Raw genomic sequence first — 15,978 nt, 5'->3', positions numbered from 1 at the left:
AGGAGAGTCAGTTCTGGGCAAAGTGTAGTCATTGTCAGGACATTGACCCTCAGCCTGTGTTTCGTCAAGTGATCACACACCTCTGCAAGACCTAAACTGCTGCTCTTTGTTTTAACGTGGACTCTCAGAGAACTCTTAGATACAAAGGGGTTGTCACGCATCTCCTCCTGCCCCGTGGCATTGGATGTGATAGGAAAGATGCAGGAAGTGTTAGGATAGGTTGGCATGGCATTCTAAACATTGGCTTATATGAAGAAAATTACTATAGAGCTGAGTAGTCATAATCCCTGGGCAAAGCAACATCAACACAGCGATTTCTGTACGTGAGCAGGACATCTACGTGTGTGAAATGAGTAAGGATGTGGCCTGGACACTCAGGACACTGGCATTGGGAGATCTGTCATAAAATTCGATATCTTACCAGCACATCAAGGTAGAAACATTTTTCTGCCATAATTGCAGTAGCCTTTTCTTAAATGGCAAACTGGGATGTATGTGGAATTTTGCTGCAGAAAGTAGAAACAGAGTCGTTCTGGGTGGAGGAGACTGCAGAGCTCTGAACCTTGGGCTAAATCCCTTGTTAGACTCTCAGGCTGGTGAGACTACCTAGACGTCTTGAGAGTAGAAGGATTCAAGCAGGCCCTATTCCAGGTCCAGGATGTGCTCATGGAAGCAAAGGGTATATTTGCAGTGTAGCTTAGTCCCTTGAAACACCACAGAGGCCACATTGCGTCTTGATTCCTGCATGTGCCTGCTTGCTCTGCCCCATTCCACGAGCACAGGGTGAGCTCTTCGCCCCAGACAGCTCACAAGTTATTGCCTCTCACCAGGGATATGAGCAGGGCTGATTGGGATGAATTGTGTGAATCCTCTGCCATGGGCAGCAAAAAGCCTGAAGCACAGCTGTCTGCAGCTCACCCGTCCTTCCTGCTCTGGAGGCAGTGCTTTCTTTAAGTGTAGGGATGGAAACACTTAATCTAGTGTAGGAAAGGTCAGTAGATATAAAGGCAGTTCCCATCTCTAGCAGGTTAGACTGACTTAAAAGGAAGTGGGATTTGTGGTTTGGTTTCCTTTTTTTTTTTTCAAAAGATCAAAAGAAATGGCAATAGCCCATCAGTAAACCACATTTATTTGCAACTGAGATAAGAGAGATATGATGGATACATAATACATAACTCAGGATTTTTTTCTCCTTAATACTAGAAAAAACAGCTCGCAGAAACCAAGCAATGTAGTTCAGGTGCTCATTTTCCTTTGGCTGAGACTGAACATGTTGCTCACAGAGGCTCCTCATGTTTTCCTCCAGGTAAAGGAGGATGTGGCGGCCATCAGAGCAAAGAGTGTGTGGGGCAAGGCAAGAGCAGGATGGCTTAGGAAGAACTGCCGATGGCCTGGAGGCAGGCTGTCTGCACCTACAGGCACACGCAGCCCTGCCGTCCACACCTGCAGGCACATGCAGCCCTGCCGTCCACACCTGCAGGCACATGCAGCCCTGGCATCTACATCTGCATGCACACGCAGCCCTGCTGTCTATACCTGCTGTCTCCGTGTCTATCCAGTGAGAGATCTGGGCTATAAATAGCTGCACACTGTGGACAAGCCCAGGGAACTCCCTGGGAGGGGCTGGCCAAGGTGTGGCTACAGTGGCTTTTCTTTTTTTCTTTTTTTTCCTTCACATTTTAGATTCTTTTTTTATTATTTTATTTTTTAAAACAATTTTTCCATAGGTTATTGGGGTACTGGTGGTGTTTGGTTACATGAGTAAATTCTTTAGCAGTGATTTGTGAGATTTTGGCGCACTCATCACCCAAGCAGTATACACTGCACTCTATTTGTAGTCTTTTATCCCTTGCCCCCTTCTACCCTTTCCCCCAAGTCCCCAAAGTCCATTGTATCATTCTTAGTCCTTTGCATCCTCATAGCTTAGCTCACACATATCAGTGAAAACGTACAATGTTTGGTTTTCCATTCCTGAGTTACACCTAGAATAATAGTCTCCAATCTCATCCAGGTTGCTGTGAATGCCTTTAATTCATTCTTTTTAATGGCTGAGCAGTATTCCATTGTATATAAGTACCACAGTTTGGTCCTTTATCCACTTGTTGGTTGATGGGCATTTGGGTTGGATCCACTACAGTGGTTTTTTTAAAGCTTCTCTGACTTTCCCTGGCATGTGACAAGTAGGCTTTCAGGAGAAAATTAAAAGCATAGCTTCCCAATAGGAAACCGAATATTTTACCCGAGTTCAGAACTTAACATATTCAGAGCTCTGGTGTGTGGGAGGTAGGTGGTGGAAAAAAAAAGTAGTTAATACAAACTACTTCTTACTGATATGCCAGCCAGATGCACCTCTTGTAGTAGAATTAGTGTCTTCAGTTTTGATCTGCCTTCTAAACAGGAGCATAGACTAGTCACACTCATATTTCTAAAAATACCTGCTTTGTAGACTCGCTTTATGCCTTCCGTTGTCATAGCTGGGATTTGTCTAAAAAAAACACTGTCATCCAGATACTGATCCTGGTATAATGTGGGAACATCTTCTTTCAAATTTTAATGTGGATTTTCCAACGTCCTTGGTCTGATATTTTCCATAAATGTCAGATGCCAGCATTAGTCAGCCTTGCTTAATATTATATAGAAAAGAGATGTGACGGCTTTTATTTACAAAAATATTTTAAATGTGATTACTTTTCTTTCTCTGATTCTTCCTTGTGAGTTTATTTTCCCCGCATTGCTCTTCAGCGGAAATGTGTCTAACTGGTTGTTAGAATCCATTTTAAATGGGGCACTAATATGAGAGAAAAATGAGGAAATCAAATCCCAAAGCCTGCTCCTTGAGTCTGGAACATCTTAGTTGGGTGAAGGCTGTGAATGGGTATGAGAATGTGAAGAGAGGAGACACAGAGCCATTTCTTCGGAGAGAGCCATTGCTCTCCTGTAAGTGTCCACCCAACCTGATGGACCTTGTTGTCCACCCAACCTCCAACCTTGTTGGAGACATTCTGGGTCACGGTCTAACTCCTGCCCAGATAAATCACCATCTCAGGAATACCTTTTGTGGAGCTTTTCTGAACAACCTTAAACTTCAAACTTGAATAAATGCTTCCCCACACTCCTATCATTCCCTCAAAAAAAAAAAAAAATGTGGTGTTCTTCTAAGAAGTAAAGTGACAGGCCTGGCAAACAAACGTTTTCACTCATATGACATACTATAATGAGGCATCATTAATCTTTATCCTGAAAGATGGTTTTCAGATGTGCAAAGTGACAAGATTATTTCTCTGAACCAAGTGTGGTGGTGGTGTCTGCAGTCCCAGCTACTCAGGAGGCTGGTGCTAGAGGACTGCTTGAGTCCAGGAGTTCGAGGCTGCAATGAGCTATGACCGAACCACTGTACTCCAGCCTGGCAGAGCGAGACCCCGTCTCTAAAAAAACCAAAAAATACCCATACTGTCTCTGGTCTGGAATTAGGTTTTGTCACAGTGGGAAGGCAGACTGAATTTCCATAAGCTTTATTCTCCTTTTTCAAAATATGTGTCTTGCTACTATCTACTATTTACTCAGTACTAAGGGATTTAATTTCTTTGCAAATATTTCCTTTCATTGAAAATCATCCTATCCCCCAAATAGTCACTTTGCTCAGAACTAACTAGTGGTGAATGGCTAAAAAATATTGTATTGGCTTTTTCACTAAGTTTTATAATTTTTTTTTCTGAGCCATTTGTTTTCTTTACATTTTCGTGTATGGAAAGAGAAGCTTACTGTACTTGACCTAGGCTAACAGTCTGTCCCGGAAATAATTTTTACTTCCTAGAAGTAAAGGGCTGATGGGCAGGGGAAGGTGGTTGGCTTGACTGGACACTCAAAGAAGAAATTGTCCTCAATACGAACGACCTTGAGCCTGGATTCTGTTCTTGGCAAAACATTTTGTCATGGGACTGTGGGGTGACTGGTGCCACCTCGTGGAGAGTTCCAGAAAGACACTGGGAGATGCATTGGAGGTCATCATTCCCTTACTCTTCTGAAATCTCAGGACTGGAAGACACCACAGCAAGTTTATTCTTTTGCCTCTTGGCCTGGCCTGAAATAGCCCAGTCACATGAGAATCTCTCATGCTTTAGAAGATTTCAGAGAGTAACATTTGCTAACCATTAGTGGGAGCTTGTGCCAAAGCTTAATAATAATAATAATAATAACAAAATTAGCCAATGCTTATTAGTTGTTTGTCATGTTCCAGGCACTGTTCTCAGCACTTTTCCTCTATTCGGTCCTCATGAATACTTTCTGAGGTAGGCACTTGGATCCTCTCTATTTTACCAATGAGGAAACTGAGACAGAGCAGTACGAAAGTTGCTCAGGGTTACTCAATAAAGTGTCAAGTGTGAACCTTTGAGGCAGGATTTGAACCAGGGCAGTTGGAATCCAGGGGTGTGCCCTCAATCACATCCTACTTTCTGAAACTCAATTATTGTGAATAAATATTTCTTTGGAATTAGATGAAATTCTCATTTTCAGATTAAACCCCTAATTACTTGTAGAAATAGATAACCCCCCATGATCATTCTGTGTTAATAATTGTTACTGAGTAGAGTACAGAGCACTGGATATGTAGGATGTTTAATGATAAAAATTATTATGACAATCTAAGAAAGTCATAAATGTTTGAGAAACCTAATCAGCATTTTATATATGTTGTTGACTAAATCAAACTATGAGTCTAGAAAATGAAAAGGAAGAGGGAATTAATGTATTTGGAAAGTAGAATGATGAAGTGTGTGTAGCAGTGAGTGTTTGGAAATCAGAAAGGTGTAATCATGATATTGTAACAGCAGAAAGAATTAAGGCTGTGTCAGAAAATTGAAGAAAAAATGGAAAACAAGTCTGAGAAAATGAAGAATGGAGATAAAAAATGTGGACGATTCTGCATTAGTTGTTCTGTAATCTGAAGCATAATTTTATGAGAAAACAATAGCATACTAACGTAAAGAAGAGCAAACTAATTTTTCAAAAACACAATTTTAAATCATTTAAAATAACTTCTAGCTTTTCTCAGAAAGATTGTCTAAACATTTTGATGAATGCAATAATATTTATGAGACTACTTTAAAAGTACATTACAATATTATGACAAATATTACTCTTTAGCAAATGCAGAAGTGGCAAATTTCCCTTTTCCCAGAATGTAATATGGAGAAAGTTAAGAGTACATATTGGACTCTGGAATGTACCTGTGATAGCTGGTCATGCTGCACTAATCCTCACATTTTGTGCTTTAGCAAGACATAGAGGACTTCACAGAAGTGGAGAAAGCCCTCAGACATTGCGATTTCTAAGGTTCCTCGTTGTTAAAGTTAATACATACGAAAACAAGTTTGCAAATACTGTAGCATTTTTAGTGTTTATATTTAATATATTAACTCTCATGCTTTTACAATTCATACATAAATGAATGACCCTATATATAACATAATTTGTAGATACCATGCAAAGGCTAATTGGGAGTCTTTTATGAATGCAGGGCTAAAGTCAAATCATCCTAATGGACCCCGACGGCATTTGTAGCATGAGGGAGCATTGAGATTCCATCCTAAGAGGTTAATCAGCTGCCTGTTCGCACACAGCCAGCTTCTTAAGAGTCTAGCTCTTTCTCTTGGTTGTAATGTTTGACCCCCTAAATTAAAGCCTAGAGATGCTCCTTAAATATTGCAGAGGCAAGTCTCTTTCCAAAGGAGTTCCAGAAATAATGCTATAAGGATGGGTTGTGTTCTAGGTGGCTGAACAATGAAAGCTGAATGAGCCATTCAGCTTTCCAATCTCCTACAATAATTGAGCGCTATGGAATAATTGTTAAAAGTTTTGCTGAGGAATTAATGTTTGAGGAAGACAGTTAAGGCAGTGTTTTATTAAGAACCGTGTTCTCAGTTGCATTTAGCAGGGCTGCTTGGGGGTGGGGAAAAGGGAGGAAGCTTCAGCAGGTGCACTTCAGGTGCCTGCCGTAGCATCGATAAGTTCCAGTGCCATTTTATCATTTTGGCATAAGATGGTGCTCCATACAAAAATTTCATTACCATAATTTTCTAAAATCATTTGTCTAAGAAGATGTTATCCATCATTTCAAGCTTCATGTATGAGTTAGAACATCACAAAACAGTATATTCCCAGTAGTTTAATTCATAATAGTTAGAACAACCCAAATGTTTATCAGTGGATAAACAGATAAACAAATTGTGGTATACTCATACGACGGAATAATGCTGAGCAATAAAAAGGAATGAACTGTGAACACATCTTAAGAACATGAATGCATTCTCAGGCATTATGTTGAGTAAAAACATTCCCAAACAAAAGACTGTATACTGCTACGATTCCATTTATAATGACGTTCTAAGGACAAAACTGAGCTATAGTGATAGATGCTTTGGGTAGGAGAGTGAAGAGGCATAAAGAACCTCTTTGAGTGATGCATACATTCTATTTTTAAATGGTTGTGGCTACACTGATGTTTACATTTGCCAAAACCCATCAAATCATACACTTGGAATCTGTACATTTTACTCTATGTAAAGTATATGTCAACTAAAAGAATGAGAAAGAGGAACAATAAACCTGGAATATTTTTACCCATTAAGAAAACCTTCAGACTACGGCAGTTTAATATCATATCTTCAAACATTAGGTATGGGCTGATTTAAGAAATGTTTATATGAAGATGTTTTATGTATTTTCTGCAAGAGCCTTTTGTAGGGGTATGGTCAGTCATGGTATTCAGTGTCCCTGTGCAGATCTGCAGAAGGCATTCCCAGTACCTCCCTTGATGAATTGCTATGTTTCTTCTTCAAAAATGATAGTAAATTCATAGCTTATCAAATTTCTGTTTTGTTCTTTCTTCTGGACACGTCTGCTCTAAATTCACCATTTCATGAATGCTGCTATCCTTAGCACACTTACCCAGGCCCCAGATTTTTTCTTTGATTCTATACTTAGCACAAATGTGACCTGCTGCCTTCCAGGCAGCTCCCCCTAGAAAAGTAACCTAGTCCCCCACTGCTTCCTGGAAACATTTTCCCTGTTGCAGAATGTTTGGGAATGTTTTCAGCCTAACCTGTGAGACTCTTGCTCTCAGGGTTCAGTCTGAGTTATTCCACAGGCTCAACGTTTGACCTTGGTGGACAAAGTAAGTGACAACAAACCTCATTTCCATCCTCTGTTGAAAATAGCCACAATGAGAAAGCCAATGCTATCATCCTTAACATTTTATGGTGTTTACTTTCTAATTCTATGTAGATGCCCTGCTAAATATCGCCCTGCCTTTAGAGTGTGTGCAGCCTTTACATAGAAAAAGGACGATTTTGTTTTCTGATTCTAGTTTACTTTTCACCTTAACTTCATAATGAGTGTTTTAATTGTGCAGTTCTATGGCTTTTCTTATGCCCATGGAAAACTGAAATGAGTTGCCACTGCATTTGTGTGGAAGCATGACTAAAGGAGGCCATTGAATCATCTTGAATTTATGATTCTTCCCCAAGTAACCTATAACTGCTCATGACTCAAGTTGTGAAAGCCCATTTAAAGGCAGTCGAGTTACATCTAAGCAGTGAAAGATCAAGTCTATCATTTTTAAGTAATCCAAAGCACTCTCTTTTTTTATAAAAAAAAATACATGTAAGAGTATATGTGCTTCTAGACAACAATAAAGCAGTTTGATACTTTGCCTAACTTTTTTAGGAATAAAGTTTTCATTTCTCGGGCTAAATTTTTTTCTTCTATGGATTTGTTTTTAAATCTGGTTCTTATGGTATAGTGAAAAGTTCTTTAGAATATGCCTCCATTTTTCATTCTTGTGTTTGTGAAACAGTGAGGATATACAATTTTGTGTCTCAGTTTTTGACTTGGTCTTGGGGGAATCTGTTTTGTTTCCATACTGTGATTGTTTCTATAGTGTTATCATCAGCAATTGCATTCCCAATGGCCATTTGTCACTAAATTTTACGTGCCCTTTGTTTCAGAAAGAGAAAACATGCTTTCCAAATTGAATTCATGGCATTTAAAGGGCAAAGTTTTTAATTTTGTAGGAGAACCCACGCAAAATTGTAAGTTTCAATCATTGTTTCACATACTGCCAGTAACAAGAGATCTAACATGTTCTTGGTGTGACTCAATTACTTTTCTGCAGTTTCACTGTGGTCACAAATCTTCATGGGTTTGGGGCTGTGTTTTGATTCTGCCTCCAGTGAAATATTTTATACATTTTCTGGACTTCAAAAAATAGGTATTATAAAATTCAATTGGAAATAAATGTGTGCTTTCCAAATGTATGACCAAATTTAAGTGTAATTTGGTTTTAAAACAATTTACTATCTATATATTGCAGTATTTTCTATTCTTGCTAAAGTCACTGTGGCACGTAGGTTTGTAACTCATTGTTATTCAAGCCAGTTATTGTTTATGTTTTTAAAAGTCCTGAGATATCAAAATATAGATGTTGTAAATCCTTTTACCTAAAGACTCCGTTCAGGTTTTTCTAATTATTCCATTAATGTCCTCTATAGCAAAAAAAAAAAAAAAAAAAATTCTAAATCATGCTTTGTATTTAGTTGTTGCTTGAGTCTCCATTAAACCAGAGTTAAGTCCATTTTTGTGCTTCATAACCTTGACACTTTTGAAAAAAGTACAGGCCTGTGATTTTTGTAGAAAGGTATTGAATTTGAGTTTGATTTTTTTCTTTAATGATTGAATTCAGGCTCTGTATTTTTGGCTCTAAGATTATGGCATTGATGCTGTGTGATTCTCACTGCATCCCATCAAGTGATGTGTGATATCAATTTGTCATGGCACTGGTGATGTTAACTTTGATTACTTGAATAAGGCAATATTTGCTGGGTTTCTGTAGTATGAGGTTACTATTTTCTCCTTCAAAATTAATAAGCATTTTATTGGAAGAGATTTTGAACTTATGTAAATATACTCTGTTTCATTCCATTTTATCCACTAGATTTAGCATTCATTTTTGTTTCTTCTCTGAATTATTTTTAAGTGATTGTCAAATGATGATTTCTAATTCTGCCATCCCTCTACACTTATAAATTAGTTTTCTGTTGTAAGGAAAAGCTTCCCTTCTCCCTATTCATTTATTCACTCATTTATTTATATCACTGTGAGTTCCTATTTTATTCAATGAGAAATAATTTACCACTATCATTATTCATTTGGTGATCAGATTGTCTCAATTTAAGCTATGGGAGGCCCCATCAAGCTGGCTTCCAAAACACCCCTGTCATTCTTTGAACATATCTTTACTTTCTGGGGTAACAGGATTTTCTAGGTTCGTCTTGTATTTTATGCCCCGGCCTGGATTCAACAATTTCTTTGAGAATCCCTGTTTCATGGTGTTTAGGAGTCAAGATCTGGAGACTTGGTATGCTCTATGCGACTGGATGTTGGTGTTGCCAGATGCTCTCAAGAAACAGAGCCATGAAATATATCTAGGCATATACACGCATGTGTATTTTAAAACATGCACACACACACGTTTGCCTCTATATTTATTTCTGTATTATCTATCAATGAAAAACCATGAAGTCACACTGATATATCCAATTCTAATCAAATTCTAATCACTGTAGGGCTTATTTTAGCTTTCCTCCTTTTCAAATTTGTAACTCTATTTCCTGGCAGTCAGATACATGGCTCCCATTGGCCATTCACTTATTTGATCAGTCTACCTGAATACAGTATCCTTCTGTTTCCTCTCTTGATCACATGTCTCATGCAGGCTGCCATGATTAATTCTTGCTTCCATATCCACTAAACCATTGGCCTTTGGTGTAAATTCCTTCTCATTGTCTGTCTCTCTCTCTCTCTCTTTGTCTACACACATACACACCCACCCACCCACCCATACACACACACACACACACACACACACACTGGCTTACCCCATGGGTGAGATATAATCATAAACTGATCTGATACAAATTAAATGGACAGTATCTTCAATTAGTGAACAAGTTAAAGACTATAGTGATAGAAATGACTACTCTTCCTTCTTTTAAGATGGAATTCCTCTTCAAATAATGACAATATTTAAATATAAGTTAATTCTTTCTTATTAAAAATCATCTACCTGATTACCTGCAATATGTTTTCCTAATACTCAAAATTCAGTGATGGGTTTTTCAATCTTTGAAAAGGTAAATTTAAGGCTACTGGTTTTTCACAAAGGCAATTTCCTTTTTCCATTAAAATATCTGAAAGCACAAGACAGTCACATGATGCAAGGAAGATAAAAACCATATCAACAAATAATACAAAGTTTTGCAAGGTGTTTGCATAAGGCAAATGATATTATGCAAATGCCTAAGCCAAACCTTTACATCAACAGAGAACGCTGTGTATATATTTGCTGGAAAATGTATTGAAATGCACAGAGTTGCTAGACAACACATAGAATTGCCATATTGTTGTCAAAATCTGAGGTACGGCGTTGTAAGGAGTTTGCTTGCAGGCTATGGCTTTACTATTTCTCTGTGATTAGTTGTTTCTCAGTGGCTACATTGCTGTACTCTGTGAGCCAATGTTTGCATTTACATTCCAGACCATGGTGTGAAGGATGTTTCTTATTAGCGAAGCATCTATTTGATTCTTCATTGCTCTGTAGCTTGTATCATGATTACAAGGAAGTTTAAGCTCCGATACTGACACACCACAACATATTTATGAGCTCTTCTTCTTTTGTGTTTACTTTTCAAGATTCTTTATGAAATTGATGGCCCAGGAGAGAGAGGGCATCCTAAATGCTGTAGGACCACAATCAACGTGAGAAATGTAATTGATGACTGGGCTCTTAAAAGCTTCTCTCTGCCAGTATGCCTCAGTCTCTGCTCCTAGTCTCAGATTTGCATTTAGCTTTCAGACATTCTAGCAATTAGACTATGGAGATTTTATACCTAACAGTTCAACTCATTAATTCAATGAGTGTAATAGATCCTTGGCATGTTTGGATTGAAATTTTGGACAAATAGCAAGTGTTGTCAAGTAGATTTTGCTTTAGGACAAATTTGAATCCATCAGGCTGTGTGTGCGGTTTGTGTATGGAGCCTGTTGCTTACTGGTGAGTCTGCCCAGCGGACCCTGGAGCCTGCTGCTGAGCGTAGTGGCATCGTTTCCTTCTGGCAATTATGGTAACAGTTACATGGGAAAGGACATGCTTAGTGGTATTCTCCAGTTTCAGGACTCACAGAGCTTTTCTGTGAATGGGTCCAAAGGTCGTGGGTCCAAAACTGTAATACTTCGTCTAATTCCAATGGTGTTTGGAACCGGTGGATTGCAGTTACATTGTAATTGTTGCTAAATTGGGATGTTGCCTTCTAGTTAGTGGTTAGGCATTTGTTCTTTCCCTCCCTCCATCCCTCTGTCCCTCCTTCCCTCCTTCCCTCTTCCCTCCCTTCCTTCCTTCCTTCCTTCCTTCCTTCCTTCCTTCCTTCCTTCCTTCCTTCCTTCCTTCTCTCCTTTTCTTTTTTCTTTCATTTAATATGGCTGTTGATCTCTAATCCATGATTTTGTATTCCACAAAATCTTTTTTCATCAATCTTCCTCCCTCATTTATTCAAGACAATGTTTTCTTTATGCTGTAATCAATCTTTAGTGTGTGTATATATATATGTGTGTATATATATATTTAGATTCTGAAGAATCATGTATATTCTTTTATGTTTGTTCAGTGTTTTCATCTCCATTCTTGTCTGGTGCTTACTTTGGTTTCATTTTTATAACCGTATTTAATTGCAGCATTAGTTAGCTGGGTTATAATAGTATAACAAGAGTCAGAAAGACCTGGGCTGAAAATCAGCTTTGAAAACCACTGTCTGCGTTTGTGTATATCTAAAACCAGGTGATAAGTATATCTATTTCAATGGTTTATTCTATGTATTGAAAGAAATAACATAGTATAGTGCTCATCCCAAACCACTTGTACAGTAAAAAAAAAAAAAAAAAAAAGTTAGAATATAAATTCTACAAATGCTGAGATTTTCACTAATGTTCACAAGCACTTACTACAGTCCCTGGCACACAGGAAACACTCAATAAATACCTGTCAGTGATTGCTGTTCTTAGGGTACTATAGCCCTCCTCTCAATGCTTTGAAGATGAAAGATAAAAGAAATATCTATAAAGCACATAATAAAAGGTCTGACATAGAGTATTTGATTTTGCTAGAAATATATTTGCAGGAGCTTGTCATCCGGTCAATGATTGGTTTAGATAGCGTTCTTGAGAAAACATCTTCAGAAAGGCTAACAGTCTTTTGTTTCATCCTTCTCAGGCATCCTATTTTCATTGGTGGTGATGCTGTATGTCATCTGGGTCCAGGCAGTGGCTGACATGGAAAGCTACCGAAACATGAAAATGAAGGACTGCCTGGATTTCACCCCTTCTGTTCTGTATGGCTGGTCATTTTTCCTGGCCCCAGCTGGGATATTTTTTTCTTTGCTAGCTGGATTACTATTTCTAGTTGTTGGGCGGCATATTCAGATACATCACTAAATCAACTGTTGCCACAAGTATTTTCCTGAGAGATTTTAAAACAAGGAATACTTTTTTCCATTTTGTTTCATTGATCCCAGCATAAAATTAGTAGATATAACTTTTTAGTTGCTATTCAAGTTAATCATTTTACTAAGATTTTCTTCAGTGAATCTCTCCAGACACCAACAAGCCTCCATCTTGTCTAAGTGCTGTCAAGGACCTAGTTCTTTAGGGAATAGGTAAACAGGTCTCCCTTTCATTAAACATGTTAGAGTTCATGCAGGCCGCAAAGGCCTGATAATAGTTTAATACCATGACATGGGGAAAATCTCGATAGATTTGGCTTAAAGCCTGCTTGGCATTCACTTCTGCTAATTAAAAAAATCCTTGAAGAATAATTAAGAATGGGCAAGGTTGTCAGAGAATTTATTTTGTTTCTTCCCCACACAGATAATATCCACATACACATTCACTGGCTCTTGTGAGCAAATGAATTTAAAAATAGACAGCAGTTGTTCTAATTAGTGGGAGCCATGTACTCACCAGTTAAAATGGGCCACAACAAACAAGACTGAGAGCATGTACTTATCTTGCTTTTTCACCAACAGTGGTTTGGTTACCTAGTTTTATTCACTTAATTGTGCATGCTTACATAAACTTTAAACTACAATTAAAACTAGCAAATCTGCATACCAAATTATTTATAATGTAGATTGAATTTTTATGAACTTAAAGTGAGTTAATTGTATAATGTAATATTGTTTAAAATATGTAGAAACCAAGCATTTCAGCTTGGTCCGTAATTCTATTTGGTATTTTTAAATTCTCATTTAAAAATTAAATTGCTATTGTTCAGCATGTGAAAAGTTATTGATAAAATGTGATTTTAATATTCTTTAGCTATAAACTTTCAACATACTTCCATATGAGGATTATAATAGCCCTGCTTTATTAAAGATCATAAAATATTAACTTTCCCTAAGATGATATGGGTTCCAGTTCTTCTGATCATTTGATTCCTTTAATTACTGTCCCTCAATTTCTTCATCTTTACAATAGGTATATTAACGTTTACAGATCGACTATTTCCTTTAACCTCCTAGAAGAAAGTTTTTGTGGGGAAAGATAATTCTGTATTATTCAGTAGCATAGACATTTTGCATATCAAAGATGTTCATTTGGCACTAATGTTGATTGAAATCAAATCCATCCGAGATGCCTAGGTAGTATTTGCATTCTGGAAGCCTCCATCGCAGGGGAGCTCGGCAGGGTATGTGAGCTTTGTTGGAGGTGCACTGTTTCATTCTGCAGTTGTTGTGAGGATGGAGCGTCATGGCCCACAGGCAAAAAAAGTCACCACCCAGAAGATTCTCTGGGTTAGAGGACCTGCTCCTTTTCATCAGCTCTTCCAATGCTGTGGGAGAGGTGATCCCAGTCTTCTCTGTACATCTCGTGCTTTTCCGTTAAGACTTGTTCCGGTGGGAAGGAGCTTTGGAAAAATTGCAAAGGTCTGAATCATGAGGGCATTTTCATGACAGGACTTGCCAATAATAATAATAATAATAAAGCTCCAGGGGACTAACTGGTTTCTCAAGTCATTTCAATGATATCATAAACGTTTTTGTGGTACTTTCCTTTGTCTTTCACTGTTTCATTTTTATATTTCTTCATTTACTTCTATGCTTTTGGCTTGGTTATTAGAAAAAATAATTATGAGGTCTGTTCTGCATGTTGACTGTGATATTAAGTTATGGCATGCCATTAAGTTTTCCAGACGATGCTGGATGTATCTGATTAGTTCATGTCATCTGTAAATACAATTATTTTTTGTAGTAGTTTGGATTGGAGCCTTTTTCTGGTGTACTGTGTGCCATTTAAGTTTCACATACAAGCTGCTTTCAGCAAAGGCTTGAATATTTATAAATTTCAGATGGTTATCCTCACTTTATAGTACACTTATGTGGCTACCATATATTTTTTATGTGATCATTGGCTGAATAGCTGATATGTATGACACTTTTACTCAGATTTGCACTTTGGAAGTATTTTATAGTTGTAATGCATCAATCAAATAAATTTCAAGCGCATTTCTTGATCAATTTACCAGCAACCCTCTGAAGGAATGAAGGTGAGCTGTGATTGCTATGTCAATGAGTGAAATATACTTAAAAATGGCAGAGATATATAGTACATTATTGTAGCAACCTTATATCTGATTTGAGATACTGTGTTGCCAAATGTCCATGTTATGTTTATTTCTCTATTGGTTGTATTTATTAATTTTTAGAAGCCTTTAAACTGTGTTAGAATCTTTTTGAAAAGTGTTGATTTTACATCATAAAGTTTCAATTTAACAAGGATATCAAGGATATCTTTTCAGTTACACTTTCAGAAAGAGTGAATAAAAAGGGCAGTGAGTTATGCTCTTGGACTTGGTGAAAGCTATCATCTCTCCATATTGTATTTGTTCAACTGGTTTAATTCACTCAGATGGATGATTGCACATATATTGGAATTGGCTGGAGATACTACACAGAGAAGTTTAATGATCGTGTACAATTTGAGGGTTGATGGTAGGGCTTTCTAAAAAAGTAATATCAAGTGTGTTGTTAGTATTCATTTGGTCATTTTTATTACTAATCTATAAATATATTTATTAAATTTGAAGATTAAATGGAATTATAAAGGAATATATTGGAGGAAGTGTCAGTGCTGGTAATTATTCATCTATTTATCTGTCTATCATCAATATATATGGGTGCATGTCTGTGTATATTTGTGCGTATGTAAGCGTGCATGTGTATTATATGTTTGGGTAGAAAGAGATACATTGAATGGTACAAATCAATATATTTGAGCTAAGCAAATTAAAAAAAATCAGTTTTCTTTGGGGAAAAGAAAAAGTTTTCTTTGTTTCCCTGAGTGCCACTTTAACTGTTTCACCCAGTGGATGGTGGTTTATTCAGTTCAACATGTAATTTGATTTCTGTTTTCTTAAAAGTAACCACGTTGGACTTACAAAGAGAATGTCAGAGGTGTTAGGCAGATATTGGATACCAGTAAAATTGGCTGGATATAAGTCTGAAGGTCGGTGGAATTGTGAGAAAGACCATGGTGATGGGGTTACATTGAAGAAAATATAAGATGAGCTAAATCAAAACCAGATTTGATTTTTGTGGGACTCCACCAGAAGTGGAAACTCATAAACAAGAGATGAAACAGAAAACTAAATTTTTATTGATTGTATGAAGGAGTTAAATATATGGGGACATTTCTTCAGTGATGATCAAGGGAAGGTGGAGAAATTCCAATAAGAATGTAGGATGACAATACCTTAGATATGCTAAAAACCAAGGAGGATGGGGATATAGTATCTTTTGTATTATAATAAGCATAAAGTTAGCAAAGGGACATTTAATATGGTTAGCAGGGAAGATAAGAAAGGAAGGAAGG

General features: G+C 37.4%; 1 protein-coding gene across 6 annotated transcripts in view; it reads left to right on the top strand.

The window, feature by feature from the left end:
- Positions 1-15,215, top strand: part of TMEM182 (transmembrane protein 182) — an 80,965-nt gene extending 65,750 nt beyond the window's left edge. For all 6 annotated transcript variants that reach the window (XM_055241376.2, XM_055241375.2, XM_055241374.2 and 3 more), the window contains one exon: positions 12,323-15,215. In XM_055241376.2, coding sequence (XP_055097351.1) covers positions 12,323-12,543 — 221 coding nt within the window. In that variant the 3' untranslated portion in view covers positions 12,544-15,215. The remainder of the gene's footprint in view (positions 1-12,322) is intronic.
- The last annotated feature ends 763 nt before the right edge of the window (positions 15,216-15,978 follow it).

Source organism: Symphalangus syndactylus, chromosome 14, assembly GCF_028878055.3.
Source record: "Symphalangus syndactylus isolate Jambi chromosome 14, NHGRI_mSymSyn1-v2.1_pri, whole genome shotgun sequence".
Taxonomy (NCBI): Eukaryota; Metazoa; Chordata; class Mammalia; order Primates; family Hylobatidae; genus Symphalangus; species Symphalangus syndactylus.
This window is presented reverse-complemented; position numbering and strand designations above follow the sequence as displayed.